Source organism: Taeniopygia guttata, chromosome 5 (assembly GCF_048771995.1).
Source record: "Taeniopygia guttata chromosome 5, bTaeGut7.mat, whole genome shotgun sequence".
Lineage (NCBI taxonomy): Eukaryota > Metazoa > Chordata > Aves > Passeriformes > Estrildidae > Taeniopygia > Taeniopygia guttata.
The window spans coordinates 32,521,722-32,537,649 of NC_133030.1; the positions used below are offsets into that span (position 1 = coordinate 32,521,722).

Here is a 15,928-nt window from a genome sequence, read left to right on the forward strand (position 1 = left end):
TCCTGCCCGCCCCGGCAGACACGTGACCGCGAGCGGCGCTCCCGGCGCCGCGCGGACACCGCCTCGCGCGGGGCGGGGCCGAGTCACGTGAGGGCGGTGGCGGCGGCCGGTCCCGGTCCCGGCCCCGGCGGTGACAGCGGAGACAGCCCGAGCCGGCCCCGCCGCAGCCATGTCGGCCAAGGACCGCATCGAGATCTTCCCCTCGCGGATGTGAGTGTCCGCCGGGACGGGTCGGGACAGCGCCCAGTGGGGAGCGCGGGGGTCCGTGCCGTGCCCGAGGCGGCGGCAGCGGCGGCTCTCGGGGCGCTCAGGGCTCCTCATCGGGGCTCGGCGCTCGCAGTCGTTCCGCCGGTTGTCCCGCGCCGCCGAGCGGGGCTCCCCCGGTTCTGTGACGGGCCGCCGAGGGCCGCTGGTCCTAAGCTTCAGCTTCAGCTTCTAGGTTCCGCATCAGCTCTGTCTGGCCTTAGAGGGACGTGGCAGGGCCCGGCACCGAGATGCCGGTGTGATATTTAAAATCATGTGATTACGCAAACCTTACCTAAAAAAGAACAATTTGTGGAATGTATGTGTAGGAAAAATGGACAAACGGAACGACAGCTTCCCATAACTTTGCAACAGAGGATACTGCTTCACGAGAGCTTGGCCATAGCGCGTTAAAAGAAGGAAGTAAAGTACTCCCAGTGTAGTGGACAGTCAGGTAATTTTCCAGATCCAGACAGCAAACTGTTTGTCATGAAATCAGATGTCTCCTGAGAAAGCTTAGAAAGCTGCCAACAACACTGGAATTAAAACAAACAATTGAATAAAATTGCTGGTTTAATAACACTGTTTAGTTTCTCTTGAGAACCCTCCAGGACAGACAGACTTTGCTTTAAGGTGAAAGGCTACTTTAAATCGTCTTGCATAAAAGTGGGTTGCCTGCACATAATCTTTATAATAAAAAGGATGCCTTGAAGGACAGAAAACCTCAAACATAAAACAATAATTATTCACTCTGCAGGAGCTCAGGACATAAAAAGTAACAGTTTATATGGAAAGATGAATACATTACATGGCAAAGGTTCTGTTTTGAAATTTAGTTTAGAAATAAACTATTGCATACACAGAAATGAATTATTGCATACATTAAGTCATCTGGTCTCACTCCTGCTCTTTGGTAGTGCATTTTTCCATTCAGTTTAGGTGTGCAAGTAGGGGGCACTTCAATCACTTTTGAAAGGTACTTGGTTTTGTGAGGTGATGTGTCACTGTGGCATGAGGGTGGTCATATACAAAGACCTAATATTTACAAGCCCGTTTTAAAACGAGGTGATAGGCAATAATGTGGGTGCTGTTCCCAAAGGAATATAAGTTAGAATGGCAAAAGAAAGATGACCTGTGTCTGCAACAAATAATTTTGTTACCTGACAGAAGAGAATTTCACACAGTTTACTTTTTATGTTGGTTTGGGTTTTTTTTTTTTGTTGTTATAAAGTAGCTTGCTGGTATGAGCCTCTTCTTCTGTGCTGGATGTCTTCAATTCCAGAAGCTGCTCAGTTTCCTTGAGAGTAAACAAGACTTTGTTTATTGCACTCGCAGAGTGAGTGAGATCTTGCTTGAACTAGAAGGCCAGCCAGTCTCTGGCAGGTGGTGAACAGAGCAAACAAGTTAGTTCAAGGTGATGACAGACACTTGCTTGTTGGGAAAGTTCCCTTTTTACTTTCTGATTTTTTTTAAATCATAAACGTTCATAAAGTATTAATGGTTTTCAGTTAGACGTATTTGGTAGATGTTAATGGAGCTATTCTCATCATATACTAGTAGATGTGGTCAGTAATGGATTCCACTGTGTAGAAAGAATCTTAATTATACTTATTTTTTCCAAGGTCAGAGAGGAAGTGTGTAAGAACTTGACTTTAGCGGTGTCCTTTGTGCACAGTGGTTGCATGTAGAAAGCAGTGCAGTTTCTAATTTCACACAATAAACCTGTAAGTGTGCTACTGGATGTAAAGGTGAAAGCTACAGCTAACTCACTAATATCCCTTTAAATTGTTGCTGCTTTTGATCGTCTTCGATAGCTTGTAAATCTCCTATGCAGCATATAAGCATAAGCTAAGGAAAATCAGAATGTACAACTGCTGCATCTTCTTGCTCTGTAAAATCAAAACATGGCATCAACTGTTATGACCACATGAAAAATTTGCTTTGTCTGATTTTGAGAAGGTGGCATGGCAGTAAAAGAACTTAAAAGCAATACCCATGTCACTGCGACACTGGGTATTTGGAGTAATTTGATTTCTGGTACTTCCAAGTCAGAAAGAAAAATGAAAACTCTTATTTCCTATTATAGAAGCACTGAAAGATGTCTTGTCAATTTTCCGTGAGCTTTGACTTCACAGATAATAACCTTGTAGTTCTCATTGATGATGGAGATAAATATAAATTCCCTTGGTTTTAAATGGGAATCTAAAATTCTGTCCTGAAGCGGCCATCTTGTTTTACTGCAATGGTGTTTCATGGTTACTTCATAATTTCAGTCATATGCATGTCAGAAAACTTCACCTAAGATTTTTCCTAATCCCTTCAGATGATGAAGGATGTTTTTTCTTTATTCCTCTGCTTACCAGGGCTCAGACCATCATGAAGGCTCGTTTGAAAGGAGCCCAAACAGGTCGTAACCTCTTGAAGAAAAAATCTGATGCTTTGACGCTTCGATTCAGACAGATCCTTAAGAAAATTATTGAGGTAGGTAAATTAGAATTTTCCTTTGTTTGGCTCACTTTAATATTCTGTCTGTTGTACATTCCTATTCTCCTAATTTCATTAGATAGGCTGGAATATAGGATGACTTTCTGGCTAACCTGTTTTTTGCAAGTGAGACTACTGAGAACACATGAGCAGCATTATGTTTCTTTGGCTGCAATGATACAGAAACTTGGAAGAGTTAATATTCTTCCCCTCTTTCCAGACAGTCTTAGCCTCTGCTCTCTTTTGTGTTGCAAGTTCCCGATCATCTCTTCTATGTTACAGGGAATTTGATCTGATACTGCCAAATACTTTGGGTATTAAAATGTTCTGTATCCCCATTTTTATTGTTTTTTTCTGGCTTGAGGGAATACTGCATATCTGTAAAGTTTATTCTTTGTAACATCTTGTTTCTTGCTCTGTAACATGGATGACAAATCTGAGATAGTAGTGGAGACTACTCTGTGTTGTTCTGTTCTGCCCTATCAGATGGGTTTAGTTGTACTGTTTTTGCTGCAGCTGCTGCAGAGTCCGTGGCTAGCTGTGGTCCTTTGTTGCCACATTGTAGACAGGCTCTCATCATGTCATTGCTTCCTATACATTGTCTAAAACACGAAGGCTGGTGTTTCTCAATAATTTTTAGCTACAAGGGCTAAAAGTCTGTAAAAATTGGGAAAAAACAGAGTGGGAGAAGAGTGCAGCTTCACAAAGCTGTATACATTTGTATGCTGAAAACCAACTTCAGCTGTCTCATAGTATTCCATGCAATGTGAAACAAGAATATTTTCCTACTGAGCCACTTTATTATTGTTCTTATTTAACCCCCATGTAATAGAATTTAATGAGTAAGACAAATATTTTGCTTTTTCTATGAATTCTACAATGTGAAACAGCTGAAATATTTCTCTTTTTTTGCCAGTCACCTGAGAATTAAAATTTCCAGTTTGAGAGTAAGCTATGCATATAGGACTTTCTCACTCTCTTCAATTTCTTCTATTTAAGCTGCTAGGTTTTTATCCTGGAAAAGTAGTAACAATGTGCCTTGTATTTGTTGCCTTTTTTTTTTTTTTTTAACAGACTAAGATGCTGATGGGTGAGGTGATGAGAGAAGCTGCCTTTTCACTTGCTGAGGCAAAGTTCACAGCAGGAGATTTCAGGTGAGGATTGCTGGGCTTTCATGAGGCTGTCCTATCTATGGGAAAGAGCTATCAACAAATTATTATTTCCTCTTTTGGAAAAAAAGGTAAATTCTTAAAGGCACCTCAAAAAAGATGACAGTGGACAGGATGAACTAAATTGTGTTATGTAAAGGCAGGAGAGAGAGAACATGCATAATGAAAACATATATTCCATTGGAAGCTAAACAAACTGGAAAGATTACCAAAACTTTTTGTCCTTGGTTTGAGAAGGTGTTGCTTTTTGCAGCTTGGAATCACAAATGTAGGGAAGCAAGAATTTATACCAGAGTATTGGACAAATTGTTAATTTGTTCTTTCTTGTGAATTTGAGGGATAAATGTAATGTGTGCTCTTTTCTGCCAGTAAGTCACACAGTGATTTTACCAGTTGTTATCTCCTACCTCACTGACCTTTGTCTCACTAGGGCCTAGAGCGGGCTGTATGCAAGAGGGGAAACAAATCCTTTTCTTCCAGCAGGATACTTTAATTGTATTGTAATAAATTACAGTCCTGTCTAGGGTGTTTGTATAATTCATTCAGGTGTGCATGGGGAAGTGTTTAAGATTCAGCTGATGGTACTACCAACTAATGGGGAAGAGCCAAGTGATCAGGCACAGTAGTAATCTGTGTGCTGCTGAAGTAAAGTCTTTTTGCCCTTTCATTTGGATCTAGGGCTGTTTCCTGTCCTAACTAGTCACCGTGTTTAGCTATAAACAAGTCAGATTCCACCCTGTAAGTAAACTGGACTTCAGCAGAGGAGTTAGCTGTAGTGACCTGTTCTTGGAAGACTTCAAGTTACTTTGGAATCCTTCAAGATGAATTGTTGTATAAGTCTGAGTTTCTTATGGTAGTGGGCAAATAAACTCATTAATTACCTGAAAGAACAAATACTTAGAAACTGAAATGAACAAAATGTTGTAGCCTTGGTTTGCATTTAAAGCCTTGAAATTCCTTCACTTTCATTGTGAAAGAAATCTTACAGGTTGATTAGACTCAACATTATTAAAATAATTTGCCGGACAACTGGCTAGTTTTTCAGTTATGCTTTGTAAATTTGGTCTAAGACATTTTTAAAGTCACATTTCATAGACTCTGCATATTTTCCAAACTTAGCTGGCAACCTGTTTCTTTCAAAGCTTCTGTGTTAGCTTTGAAAACTATGCAATGAATTGCAAGGAGAACTGAGCTAACAACACTTTCCAGGTCCTTGCAGCTATTTGATAACTGATTCATCTTGTATACAATGATGAGTTAATGAACCACTTCAACTTTCCTGATTAGGATTTGTGTTTTCTTCCTTACAGTACCACTGTGATCCAAAATGTGAACAAAGCACAAGTCAAGATCAGAGCTAAGAAAGACAATGTAGCAGGTGAGTCCTTTCCAGGCCATGAGTACTTCAGCTCATAAGGGAATTGTGGGTGGAGACTTGGAAATAAGCAGGAATGTATCCAAACACTGTCTCATTTTTTTCCTTACCTGTCTGTAGGAACAGTTGTAATTTGTTGTTTTATGATTTTTATATTTAGTTACTTACCTCTTACAAAATAAAAAGAATGTGTGTAAACTGCAGTGCAATTTCTGAATTTTTGGACAAAGTATAACTTCCACAGAGCTTTACTGGAAAACAGATCAGGAGTTAAGCCCCAAAGTTAAATAAATTTCAGGCAATTGTCTATCCACACAGTTGTCTATGAAGAAAACAAGACATATAAATCAGGATTGAATGATTAAAATATTCCTTAAGCAAAGGGAACATATTACTAAACATAATAAAACAGAATGAACCAGAATACTTCCCTGAATTTTTCATGGGTCTTGATCTCTGCAAACTCAACACAATTCTGAAGTTCCATATTATATGTCAGAACCAGTATGACTTAATCATTCCAAGCTATGTAGGAATATTTTGTAAACAAAGGTTCTGCCATTACATAATTAGAAGCAAATGGGGTAAAAGTGAGCTGTACTTCTTAAATCTGTAACCCTTTATGTCTCTGACATGCATTTTTGTTCGCTCTTGTCAGGTGTAACCTTGCCAGTTTTTGAGCATTACCAGGAAGGAGGGGACAGTAAGTACAACCCAAGTGTTTTCTGTCTCTGTGTACTTCTAGCTATTCCATGCTCATACAGAAATACTGTCACGTCTTAATGGTAAGTCAGTTTACATCATACATATGGGTACTTACTTCCTTTGATGTTTTGCCTGCTCCTGTGACATAGAGGGATTATTAGGAACTTCTAATAGATTCTACTTTACGAAATCAGTGAGTTTTTCAGGTGAAGAGAAGATTTGTACTTCCAGATTTTGAGACTTCTGAGTGTTACTAGAGACATGCACAACATAAAACACTATAAAGACAATTTGTTAATAGGCAAAGGCTTTAGCTTCTCACTTGATAAGCTCTTTATATCTCTATAGTGTGTAAAGTATTAATTTTTATCTAGTAAGGAATCACTATAATAGCAATAGTAACAATTAATTTTTGTTCTTCAGGCTATGAGCTGACTGGCTTGGCCAGAGGTGGAGAACAGCTGGCTAAGCTGAAGAGGAACTATGCCAAAGCTGTGGAGCTGCTTGTGGAACTGGCCTCATTACAGGTTGGTGAGAGTTAAAAAAGAACAGGATCATTGGTTTCTCACTTTTCTAAAATGAGAATATCATCTTTCAGTCAGTAGTCTCAGTGCTGTACAAAGTTGCAAACCTTAGCCATATTACTACTTCAGAGGAATCCTTATTCTTTAATGCTCAGAAGAAACTTTTTGGGAGAGCTGGTATTTGCAACTGCTAATGTGCAGTATTCAGCGTGCTAGTGACATTACCAGAAAACATTCTGCTTCTATCAAGGACATAGTTTGTAAAGCTACATTATAGACTTGGCTTTCAAGTGCTCTTTGGTTTTGTGTACAGAATTGATGGAAATGTTAAATTTGTTTGTATTAACTATTTAATCCCATTCCATCAGACATCCTTTATTACTTTGGATGAAGCCATTAAAATCACAAACAGACGTGTGAATGCAATTGAACATGGTGAGTATTTTTCCATTTGGGATGCATAACATTTTTCTGTCTCTGTACAAGAAAAAAAAAGGAGCAGGGTCAAGGAAGCTATTCTTTCTTGTTAGAATTTCTCACCTGTTCAAGAATGCTTTCTAAAAAGCATTACAATTAGGCATATTGCAAGAAAGAAAAAAACTAAAAGCCCAGTGGAATGGACTGGAGGACACAGAGATAAATGAATAGGCAAACATGAGAAAGTAATCAGGAAATTCTATTAGGACCCTACAGGACAAAAGTCTTACAAACATTCTGCAGTCCTGTTAGTGACTTTGACTTAACTGGTGAAGGCTGTTGACTAGAAGCAAAAGACATGATGTTTCTATGTGTTAAGATGTTTCAATAGCTAGCATAATAAACTTCAAACAACTATAATATATTTAACTTTAAATCATTCTAATGAACTTTAAAACTATAATGGTGGTGCCCAGTGGAGAGGCTTGTGTCTTCTTGGTTCTGGATGGAACAGTCCTTACGGCAATACCCTGGTATTTTATTTTGATCTGAATTCTTTGTTCTTCCTGTTCTTGTTTGTAAATTAGTTTCTTGCCACTTCTTAAGTGCTACTATAATTCCAGCATTGGCTGTGATTCCTTTTGCTGCAGTGTCCAGAGTGCTTTGACTGTTTTAAGTTGCTGTCTGAGTTTTGATGTCTGGATTAAACAATTTTTGCATGTACACAGTAATGGATTGTAATGTATTTCAGCCCATGTTTCCAAATCATCCTTTTCAGCAGTTTTTCATGGACTGGTTTCTTTGAACATACAGGCCTTAACTGCAGCTTGTTACTGAGAATATGACTTAGGTTTCCTCTGCAGCCTTCCAAATAATTTTGGTAGTGCTGGTAACAGATTTCTTCTTTCAACAAATGATTCTGACACAGAGTTTGTGCAGTTTGGTGTTAAAGCTGTGTTTAGTGTCTCATCTTTCGTGATTATCTTGTATTTGAATATTTGTTTTCATGACAGCCTTTTTAAACGGATAATTCTAAGTAAAGGTGCTAAAGTTTCTGAAACAATGTGATGGAAGAACATAGTTTTAATTCAAATTTTGCCCACTTGCCAGGACTTTATTATATTTTGTGTACTTGTCCATCAGGAAATAGTATGATCTTCTATGAAAGACATAGATTTCCCCTAGCAAAAAGAATTACTAAATTGACTTCAGACAACATCTCTGCAGTACATTAGATAACGTCTTGGCTAATACAACAGCAGTCCCAACTTCTTTGTATTTTTTTTTAGTGATTATTCCCAGGATCGAGCGTACTCTTTCTTACATCATCACAGAACTGGATGAACGAGAACGAGAGGAATTTTACAGGTAAAAGACTAGTCAAAAGACGAGACTGGTCTCTTCCTAACATCGGCCACTCCTCAGAAGGGAGTTAGGAGAACTGTTCAAAAAATCTGGAAGCAAATACTGTTAAACATGACCTAACTCTTACTGCACATGGAGTTTCCAGAGCTAGGCACTCACCAGTTACTTGTCTGAAAGTTATAAATGAACCTCTTCCATTAATTTTTATATAGCTGTCATTCTTCTTGCAGAGGGAATGATGTGATACAGTACCCTGAGGTGTTCTGCTTTAACGACACCTTTGCCAATACAGTCGATATTCAGGGCCACCTGAAACAAAAATGTCAAACCTGCAATGAATGAAAGAGGAATGAACTTGATTAAATACAAGCAGAATAGTATAAGGCAGTGTTTAGGGTCAAGAATATAATTTATAGTTTGGTTAAGGTTTTCAATTGCAGCAGCTAGCAATAAAAGCCTTTTATTTTTGCCATTTTGCCAAATTTGGTATTTGTTCCAGAATTTTTGTTTCCTGTGGAACTTTTCCAGGTAGCTTTATCAAGACCAAGTTGTATGGCATAGCTACTAACTGCTGTATGAAAACATATTCGCTTCACAGATAAAGCTGCATTTCTCTTCACAGGCTTAAAAAGATCCAGGAAAAGAAAAAAGTCTTGAAAGAAAAGTCTGACCAAGAACGGGAGCTGCGGAGGGCTGCTGGTGAGGAAAGTGAGCCAGCCAATCTCTTAGCAGAAGAGAAGGATGAAGACCTTCTCTTCGAGTAACCCTGCACAGTTGCTGTATATGGAGCAGGGGACCCAAAATACAGGATGTCCAGTTGCAATATAATTCAAGACATGTTGCCTCGAAGATACTTATGTGGCTTCTCATTTGGTGTCTGAGTCTTGAGTTGAATGGATTGTGGATTTCTCCTCGAAGATTAGAAATCTGGGAACTTGATTGCAGCATAGGAGGGAAGGCAGAAATGAGTCAGATGCTTTAGTATAAGGAAAGCCTTCCAGTCCATGTTTTACCCGTTTCTTCACTTAGTAGGAATGACTGCTGAGAGCTGTATTTTTTTTTTTTTTTTTTTGAAGGATGGCTCTGGATTTGCCTAATCAGATTCATCTAATTGCTCCCTCCCCTAGTACAAGCAGAGAAAAATGTTACTTAGGGAGGAAGATGCATGTGAAGTTCTTTGCTGCTGAACCAGTAATGTTCAAGTTGCTTAGTATTGGCACAGCTGAAGTCAAATCCCTGTAAAGGAAACTCTAGTTTTCTAACCTGTTGATGAAATCCACAGTCTTCTGTGATATAATTTTGTTGCACGATTGTTACCATTGGCCTAAAATATCTACGGTTTTAATTAGAGGTTCTGCCAACTTGTGTACTGTCTGTGCTAGAAACAAGTGTAAATTTTAACTGCTAAAATACCTGGTGTTTGGCTCGAGTTGCTAGAAGATGACAGTCTTAAAACAGTTGTGTTGATTTCAAAATAAAACTTTGCTTCACCCTTTATCCCTGATGTGGAAACTACGCAGAATACATCTCTTACAGCCTGTGCCCACATTTACTTTATCTTAACTGCTTTAAAATAAGTATGAAAAAGTGGCTCCCTCCTGCCAAAAGCATATAGAAAAAACCATCTAGCTACATGTTGCTGCAAATCTTCATTGATTGAGTAGGCAGTCCATCCTTCCTGCAATTCCCAAGTCCGATGAGTGGAGTCCAGGAGAGTGGCTGATCAGCAGGCTGTCACTAAACCCTGCTCAGTTTGAAGAGCTGTTTTCCTAAAGACAGAAGCACAGAATAATTCAGATTGTAAAAGACCTCTAAGATCATTGAGTCCAACCTTTGACCAGTCACCACCTTGTTAGTCCACAGCCATTTGGTTGTGTTCTTGTTCTTGAAGACACTGGTTTGCAATCAGCAAACTGAACACATGCCCCAGAACTAATGCTAGGTCATAGTTTCTAGTACTACAAGTCTAGTCTATTCAAGGTAAGCATCTTGTTTTAAACATGATGCAGCACTAAACTGCAGATGCAGGGTAACTGCAAGGAATTTTCTATTAACACCTTTAAAAAAATCATTTTAGAGACACTGCAGACCTGCAGGCAGGAGCTCTGCAGACTTACTGCCTCTCCCATAGGATGGATTGTGTCAGAAGGTGCAAAGAACATCCTGCAGGACACTGATGGGTCACAGCACATTTCACACATTCAGTAAAGTGGCAGAAAGAAGACTCCCAAGATCCACTACAAGAAGTAAAATTGTACAGTGATTTATTTTAAATCTAGAATTATTTTACATTTTTACATTAGTGTGCAGTTCATGATGTCTCAAAATACAGAGTGCAGATATACGTATAAAAGTAAAATGTGGGGCTAACCACAGGTCTCAATAAAGTTACCTTAATTATTTAAGGCATGGAACCCTCATCTAATATTTTTAAAAGTCACATTTAATTACATTCAAAAATTACTTTATGCAATTCATCTAACATTTATTTTTCATTAAATCTGGACTGGTAAAAATGCAGATACCCTCATTTCAGTCTGATGCAGCTCACAACAAAGCCTGGGATAAGGTTGAAGAGTTCTCCTAGTGATGTCTATGTATTTTTTTTATTCTTGAGGGAACTAGCACACATTCTTCATTAAACAAGACAATGATTTCTTACACAAGGTAGTTTCAGGTCCATGCTGGCAGCAGATGGACAGCCAGGTACATATTTCAGTGCTGCTCAAGCTCTTTCAGCAGGAGACAAAGCTAACACTGGTTAAAAGCTATCATAGCACCTCTCTATGGATGTCAGTGAGTTCTGTGTGCCTTGGGAATTAGGAGAGTAGAGCTCAACTTCAAGCAATATGCTTTAAGTCTACATTCAAAAGCTCATTTGTATAAAAACAGATTCTGTACACTATTTCAGAAAAACTGGGGAGACAAACATGAATGAAATAACATTAATGGCATGATTTGCTGAGACTGATGCTGCCTATAAATGCTGGATACCTAAGGGGGATTCAGCAACCTTGTGCTGATTGTGACTGGCAGAATTTGGACAGCATCTACGTAGCTGAGCTAGGTTAACCTTACTCAACATGTTTTGCTGCTTTCCACCTTCTTGTCCAGAAACATTCAATACCCAAAAGCCTAATACATCTACAATAATTTTTCTTTAAAAAGGGTAGAATCAATACAGTTTTTGCAATATACCCAAATACTGTTGTTGTCATAAACTGTGGATGAAACTCAGAACACGCCTGCAATGTGAGGCAAAAAGCCATGATTTTGAGTATCCAGCCCATAGGCCAACAGTAGCACAGTATTTCTAATGTTGACTTGAAGTAAGCTATGCAAATTTCCACCCCATTTTCTTTCTGAAGCATCATTTCTATCCACACTAATTGCTTAATTGCTTTTCAACCCTAAATATTAATTAAACCAGCAAATAATTTTAGTTTCTAGCAAGACAGGAACACACTCTATACTTCAATTTTTCAACACAAAAATGTACTGATTATTAGTTCAGTACCTAGGACAGTTATCTGACAAGTTCTTTATATCTGCTCTATACTTTGAGCTCTTTAACTATGGGTGTGAATTTGTTCCACTAGCATTTGAAGAATATATGCAAGACAGAATGGAAAACAGTAACTGCTTTTTTATCCTTCAACATCAGACAGGAGTGAACTACACATTGACATAACTCCAGTGTTTTACCTGTAGAAACAAAGAAACACTATGGCTAAAAGAGATATTCACAGTTACGGTTTTTTGTGCCACCCAAACAAGCCAAGATCCTATTCATTTAGTGTCAGCAACAACAGCCTCACTGCAGATGCACAGCCACAGTAGTTAAACATTCACAGCCAGAATCATCTGAGGGTGCAGAGATGTTCCTACCTGATTTGCAGAATGCATTAGGATACAGACTTTACCTTTTGTTCCCTTATTTCAAGTTTTTGTTTTAACCATTATAATATTCCCCTTTCTTGTGACTTCTCAGTCAGTTACCAGTGTTTTACACATATTTTCACTGCAGTACTGAGCAAATGCAGGACAATATGTTGGCTAGTGAATTACAATACTCAACACAGTAGCTACATTCAGCTATTTTAATTCCAGTTAGTTGTCCATTAGTCCAACAGCCACAACATGAACCATTTGCAGAGATTAAAAAACCTCAGTGTCTTTCAATGTTCAGCACATCAATCTGTATTAGTATTCTGTTATAAAACATGAGAATTTTAGTTGACTTGCAAGCAGCATGTCTTATAACTATATATTTTCACAAAAATATAATCTCTGCCTTTCTATCTCTACAAGTCTGTGAAAAACAGTGGCTCCAATCAGTCGGTATGTTTCAAAGAAAATACCGTAAAAATACCACATCTAAAAGTTCAATATAATAGTAATCTTTGATTGGACCTAAAATTACTGTGCAGTCAAATCTGATTTTAAAAGTCTGACTAAAAAGACACAAGGATTGAAATATTTACATTATACACATTTTTCAACACAGTGCTAATAGAAAGTGGAATGTTTGAGAATTAAAATATTATCTCAAGCCTCACAGGGCAGCTCCAGACCAGAGCAGCATCTTCATTCTATGTATTTTTTGAACAGGAAAGGTTTCTCATTGACGTTTTTCACATGTAGATTATTCCTTTGCCAGTGATCTGTAGAATTATACTCCTGAACTAGCATCATGTCCCACAAAGTCATTAAGTTAAGTGTTAAATAACATTCATATTTATAACTATGTGACAGCATGGACTATATATATATATACACACACAAACACACTTAAAATCTTTGTCCTAAGGGTGATTCTAAGTAAAAAAGTGGATTTATGTATAAAAGTAGTTGCTAGAAAAAAATCTATCTAAAGCTTTAGAATTTAGTACTGACATAGTCTCCATTTCTAGACCACAGAGAAAGAAAACCTGGACAAACTTTAGATCAGTTAAATTGGCTCACAAGCTGATCAGCGTATTTTTCAGTAATACACAATTTCACTGGCAAAGGATGCTGCCACTGAGCTCACATGCATTTGTACTAGAATTCGGCAGACCTACACATGATCTGCTTGGAAAGGTAACTAGATTGAAGTCCATTAGTCACTTGGAACTGCTCTCATCGTAGCCAGGTGGAGGGCACCCACTGGGGTTCTGTGTCGAGCTTATTTATTAACCGAAGTAACTCTTGATATGCCTTATCAAGATCAGAATTCACAATTGCTGTATCAAAGTAGTGGCCATTGTTCTGTTCCATCTCCCTTGTCTTCTCTATGATTTCTCTCAGCTCTTCTGGCTGCAATCAGAAACAGAGAGTTAGTGTAGGTGTATAAGCTTTTCCCCCGCAGTAACAACAGGGAAAGGGAACAACTCAATTTCTTTATACAAACACTCCTGGTGTTGAAAAGTTTACAGGAACACTCAACCATGATCCATATTTGAAAGCTATGGGCGTTCAAGGCAATCCTGACTGGCTATGAGTGGCAAAGAGTAAATAACTGCCCAGGCTGAAGAAAATGAGGAAGATCTGGCACTGGTCATCACACAGCATTGAGCTCACTGAGGGGTGTAAGTCTGATCCGTGCAGAACAAGGCAGCATTCCACTGGCACTACCAACACCTAACAGCCAAAGGAGACAGCTGTGACTGTTCAATACACAGCGGTGAGAGCCACACACAGTGACAGTTACACATTTAGGTTGACCAAATCGCCATAATATCAGGTGAATAACATTGCAGAAATATGGAAAACACCATTTGGCATATGTTATATATGCCCAGATAGAAGGGCATATGTTAAATGCAAGAATATTGCAGTGTAGATAAATGATATAAAGGCAGATGTAGAAATGTTTCGATTTCAGAATTTTTTTTGAACTTAGATTCTAAAAGTGCGATTATTTCTCTCAACTTATTTTTGTATCGTATGAAGAAATATTCAGGTAAAATTTTTTAAGTTAATATTCTAGGGAGGATATTTCAAAAGAAACTTCAGGCCTTCAGGATTTTTTTCTTAGTCACTACACACTCTTGATAAAATCAGACCAACATTAGGGCATACCTGCAAGAAATACCCTTTTCTTTATCAGGGAGGGGGTTTAACTTAGTAGCATGTGCCCAATTGAAATAAATACCACTCCAATACAACTAATCAGAAAGAGAATAGGCGCAGTATAACACCAAGAAATGCACTCCTTTTTACTACAAATGGATTCCTTAACTACTGCAATAAAAATACAGAACATAGATAAGATGCAATATTTATATAAAATAGTTTCTTTCATTGCATAAACATGAAGAAGGAAACACCCATTTAAAGACCGTGATTATATTGACTCAGGGGCAGGAGGAGGAAAGGAAAGAAAGGAAATTTCCTCTGTTCCAACACTTGGACTTAAATAGACTTTTAAATCTTGCACACAAGTAATAAATTACCCTTGCATCGAACAAGGAGAACAAAACAACACAGCCATAGAAAACAGTGAGCAATAGCCATGTCAGGAATAACTGTGAGTTACGCTGAGAAGATGGTTTTTCCCTAGTACGAACTGCATTATGCTCAATTAGTACTTTGAAGATACTGAGGTGGCAAAGGGCACCTGCCAATCACGACAGGGTAGATTTCAATTAAAAAGCTGATGAAGAACCTACTCCATTGCCCAAGCAATAAGCACTTTGTATATCATAGCCTGATAAGGAACTTTTCTGAGCTTCCAGATGTCCTAGTTTAATCTTTAGCTTTCAAGTCTATTCTGCAGAACTAACTTCTGAAAAACTAAATAATCTCTCACCCTCAGATCTTGGACACGACTGGTTAAAAATGAAGAGTGATCCCACAAGATCAAGCATTAAAATAATTTTATCTGAAGAGTTTTGGATTTTCAAGTAAATGCTTTTCCAAAGGCAGGTACATTCTGAAATGAAAACCAGCAATCCTTTGCTCCATACCATTACTCCCAGGTTTACTTGAGGACAAAACTGTTTTCTACAGTTTTGAAAAAAAAGATCAAGTTTTTTGTACCCAAATGCAGAGACCCCAGTGCAGACACTGTGCCCCAGGATTACTGAATCAGCAGTGCATTCCCATGACTAGTACCTCTCACATCCCTTTATGCAAAAGCATCCCGAATGAACTCTTTCCTTAGCATGGTCTAACAACCTGGAGCACAACTACACTGGTTCACTGCAGTGCTAACTGCCAGTACCATCACCATGTCCCCATCCCAAGAAAAGAGTATGAGCATTTGTTCACCAAACCCAGCATGGTTTCAAAAACATAAGACACCTTACCTTAGGATTTTTCCCTTCTTTGGCCAATAAAGCACGTAGTCGTTCTTGTGAAGGTGGTGCAACAAATATGATATATGGCTTCAAGTCAGAGTTACGTAGTGTTTTCAGTGACTGCAAAAATAGGATTAAATATTTAACAATTCCACACAGGAAACGGGCATTTATTGATGCACTATTCACATGCTATAATTGATAATATACTCTTCAAACACAACAACTGTACAATATATTAACAGCAATAGAATTAACTAACAGCATTTCAGAGTTCAGACACCATTTCCTATGAAATTTATATTCCAACATTTTTCAGCTTCTGAAACTGAAATATTTACTTTTGTTCAAGAATATTCTTCA

At 38.4% G+C, this 15,928-nt stretch overlaps 2 protein-coding genes across 3 annotated transcripts in view; one reads left to right on the top strand and one right to left on the bottom strand.

Moving 5' to 3' along the window:
* Positions 1-43: 43 nt before the first annotated feature.
* On the top strand, positions 44-9,779 carry ATP6V1D (ATPase H+ transporting V1 subunit D). The gene is made up of 9 exons (XM_002200486.7): positions 44-210; positions 2,607-2,724; positions 3,802-3,881; positions 5,207-5,274; positions 5,930-5,974; positions 6,400-6,503; positions 6,869-6,935; positions 8,207-8,285; positions 8,905-9,779. Exons 1-9 carry the CDS (start codon positions 170-172, stop codon positions 9,044-9,046), a joined length of 744 nt encoding a protein of 247 aa, XP_002200522.1. The 5' UTR covers positions 44-169; the 3' UTR covers positions 9,047-9,779.
* A 750-nt stretch (positions 9,780-10,529) lies between these two features.
* The window catches only part of PALS1 (protein associated with LIN7 1, MAGUK p55 family member), a 55,413-nt gene continuing 50,014 nt past the window's right edge, over positions 10,530-15,928 (bottom strand). For both annotated transcript variants that reach the window (XM_012574203.5, XM_030275509.4), the window contains 2 exons: positions 15,575-15,685; positions 10,530-13,580 (listed from right to left, as the gene is read on the bottom strand). In XM_012574203.5, the coding sequence (XP_012429657.1) occupies positions 13,404-13,580; positions 15,575-15,685 (288 nt within the window). In that variant the 3' untranslated portion in view covers positions 10,530-13,403. The remainder of the gene's footprint in view (positions 13,581-15,574; positions 15,686-15,928) is intronic.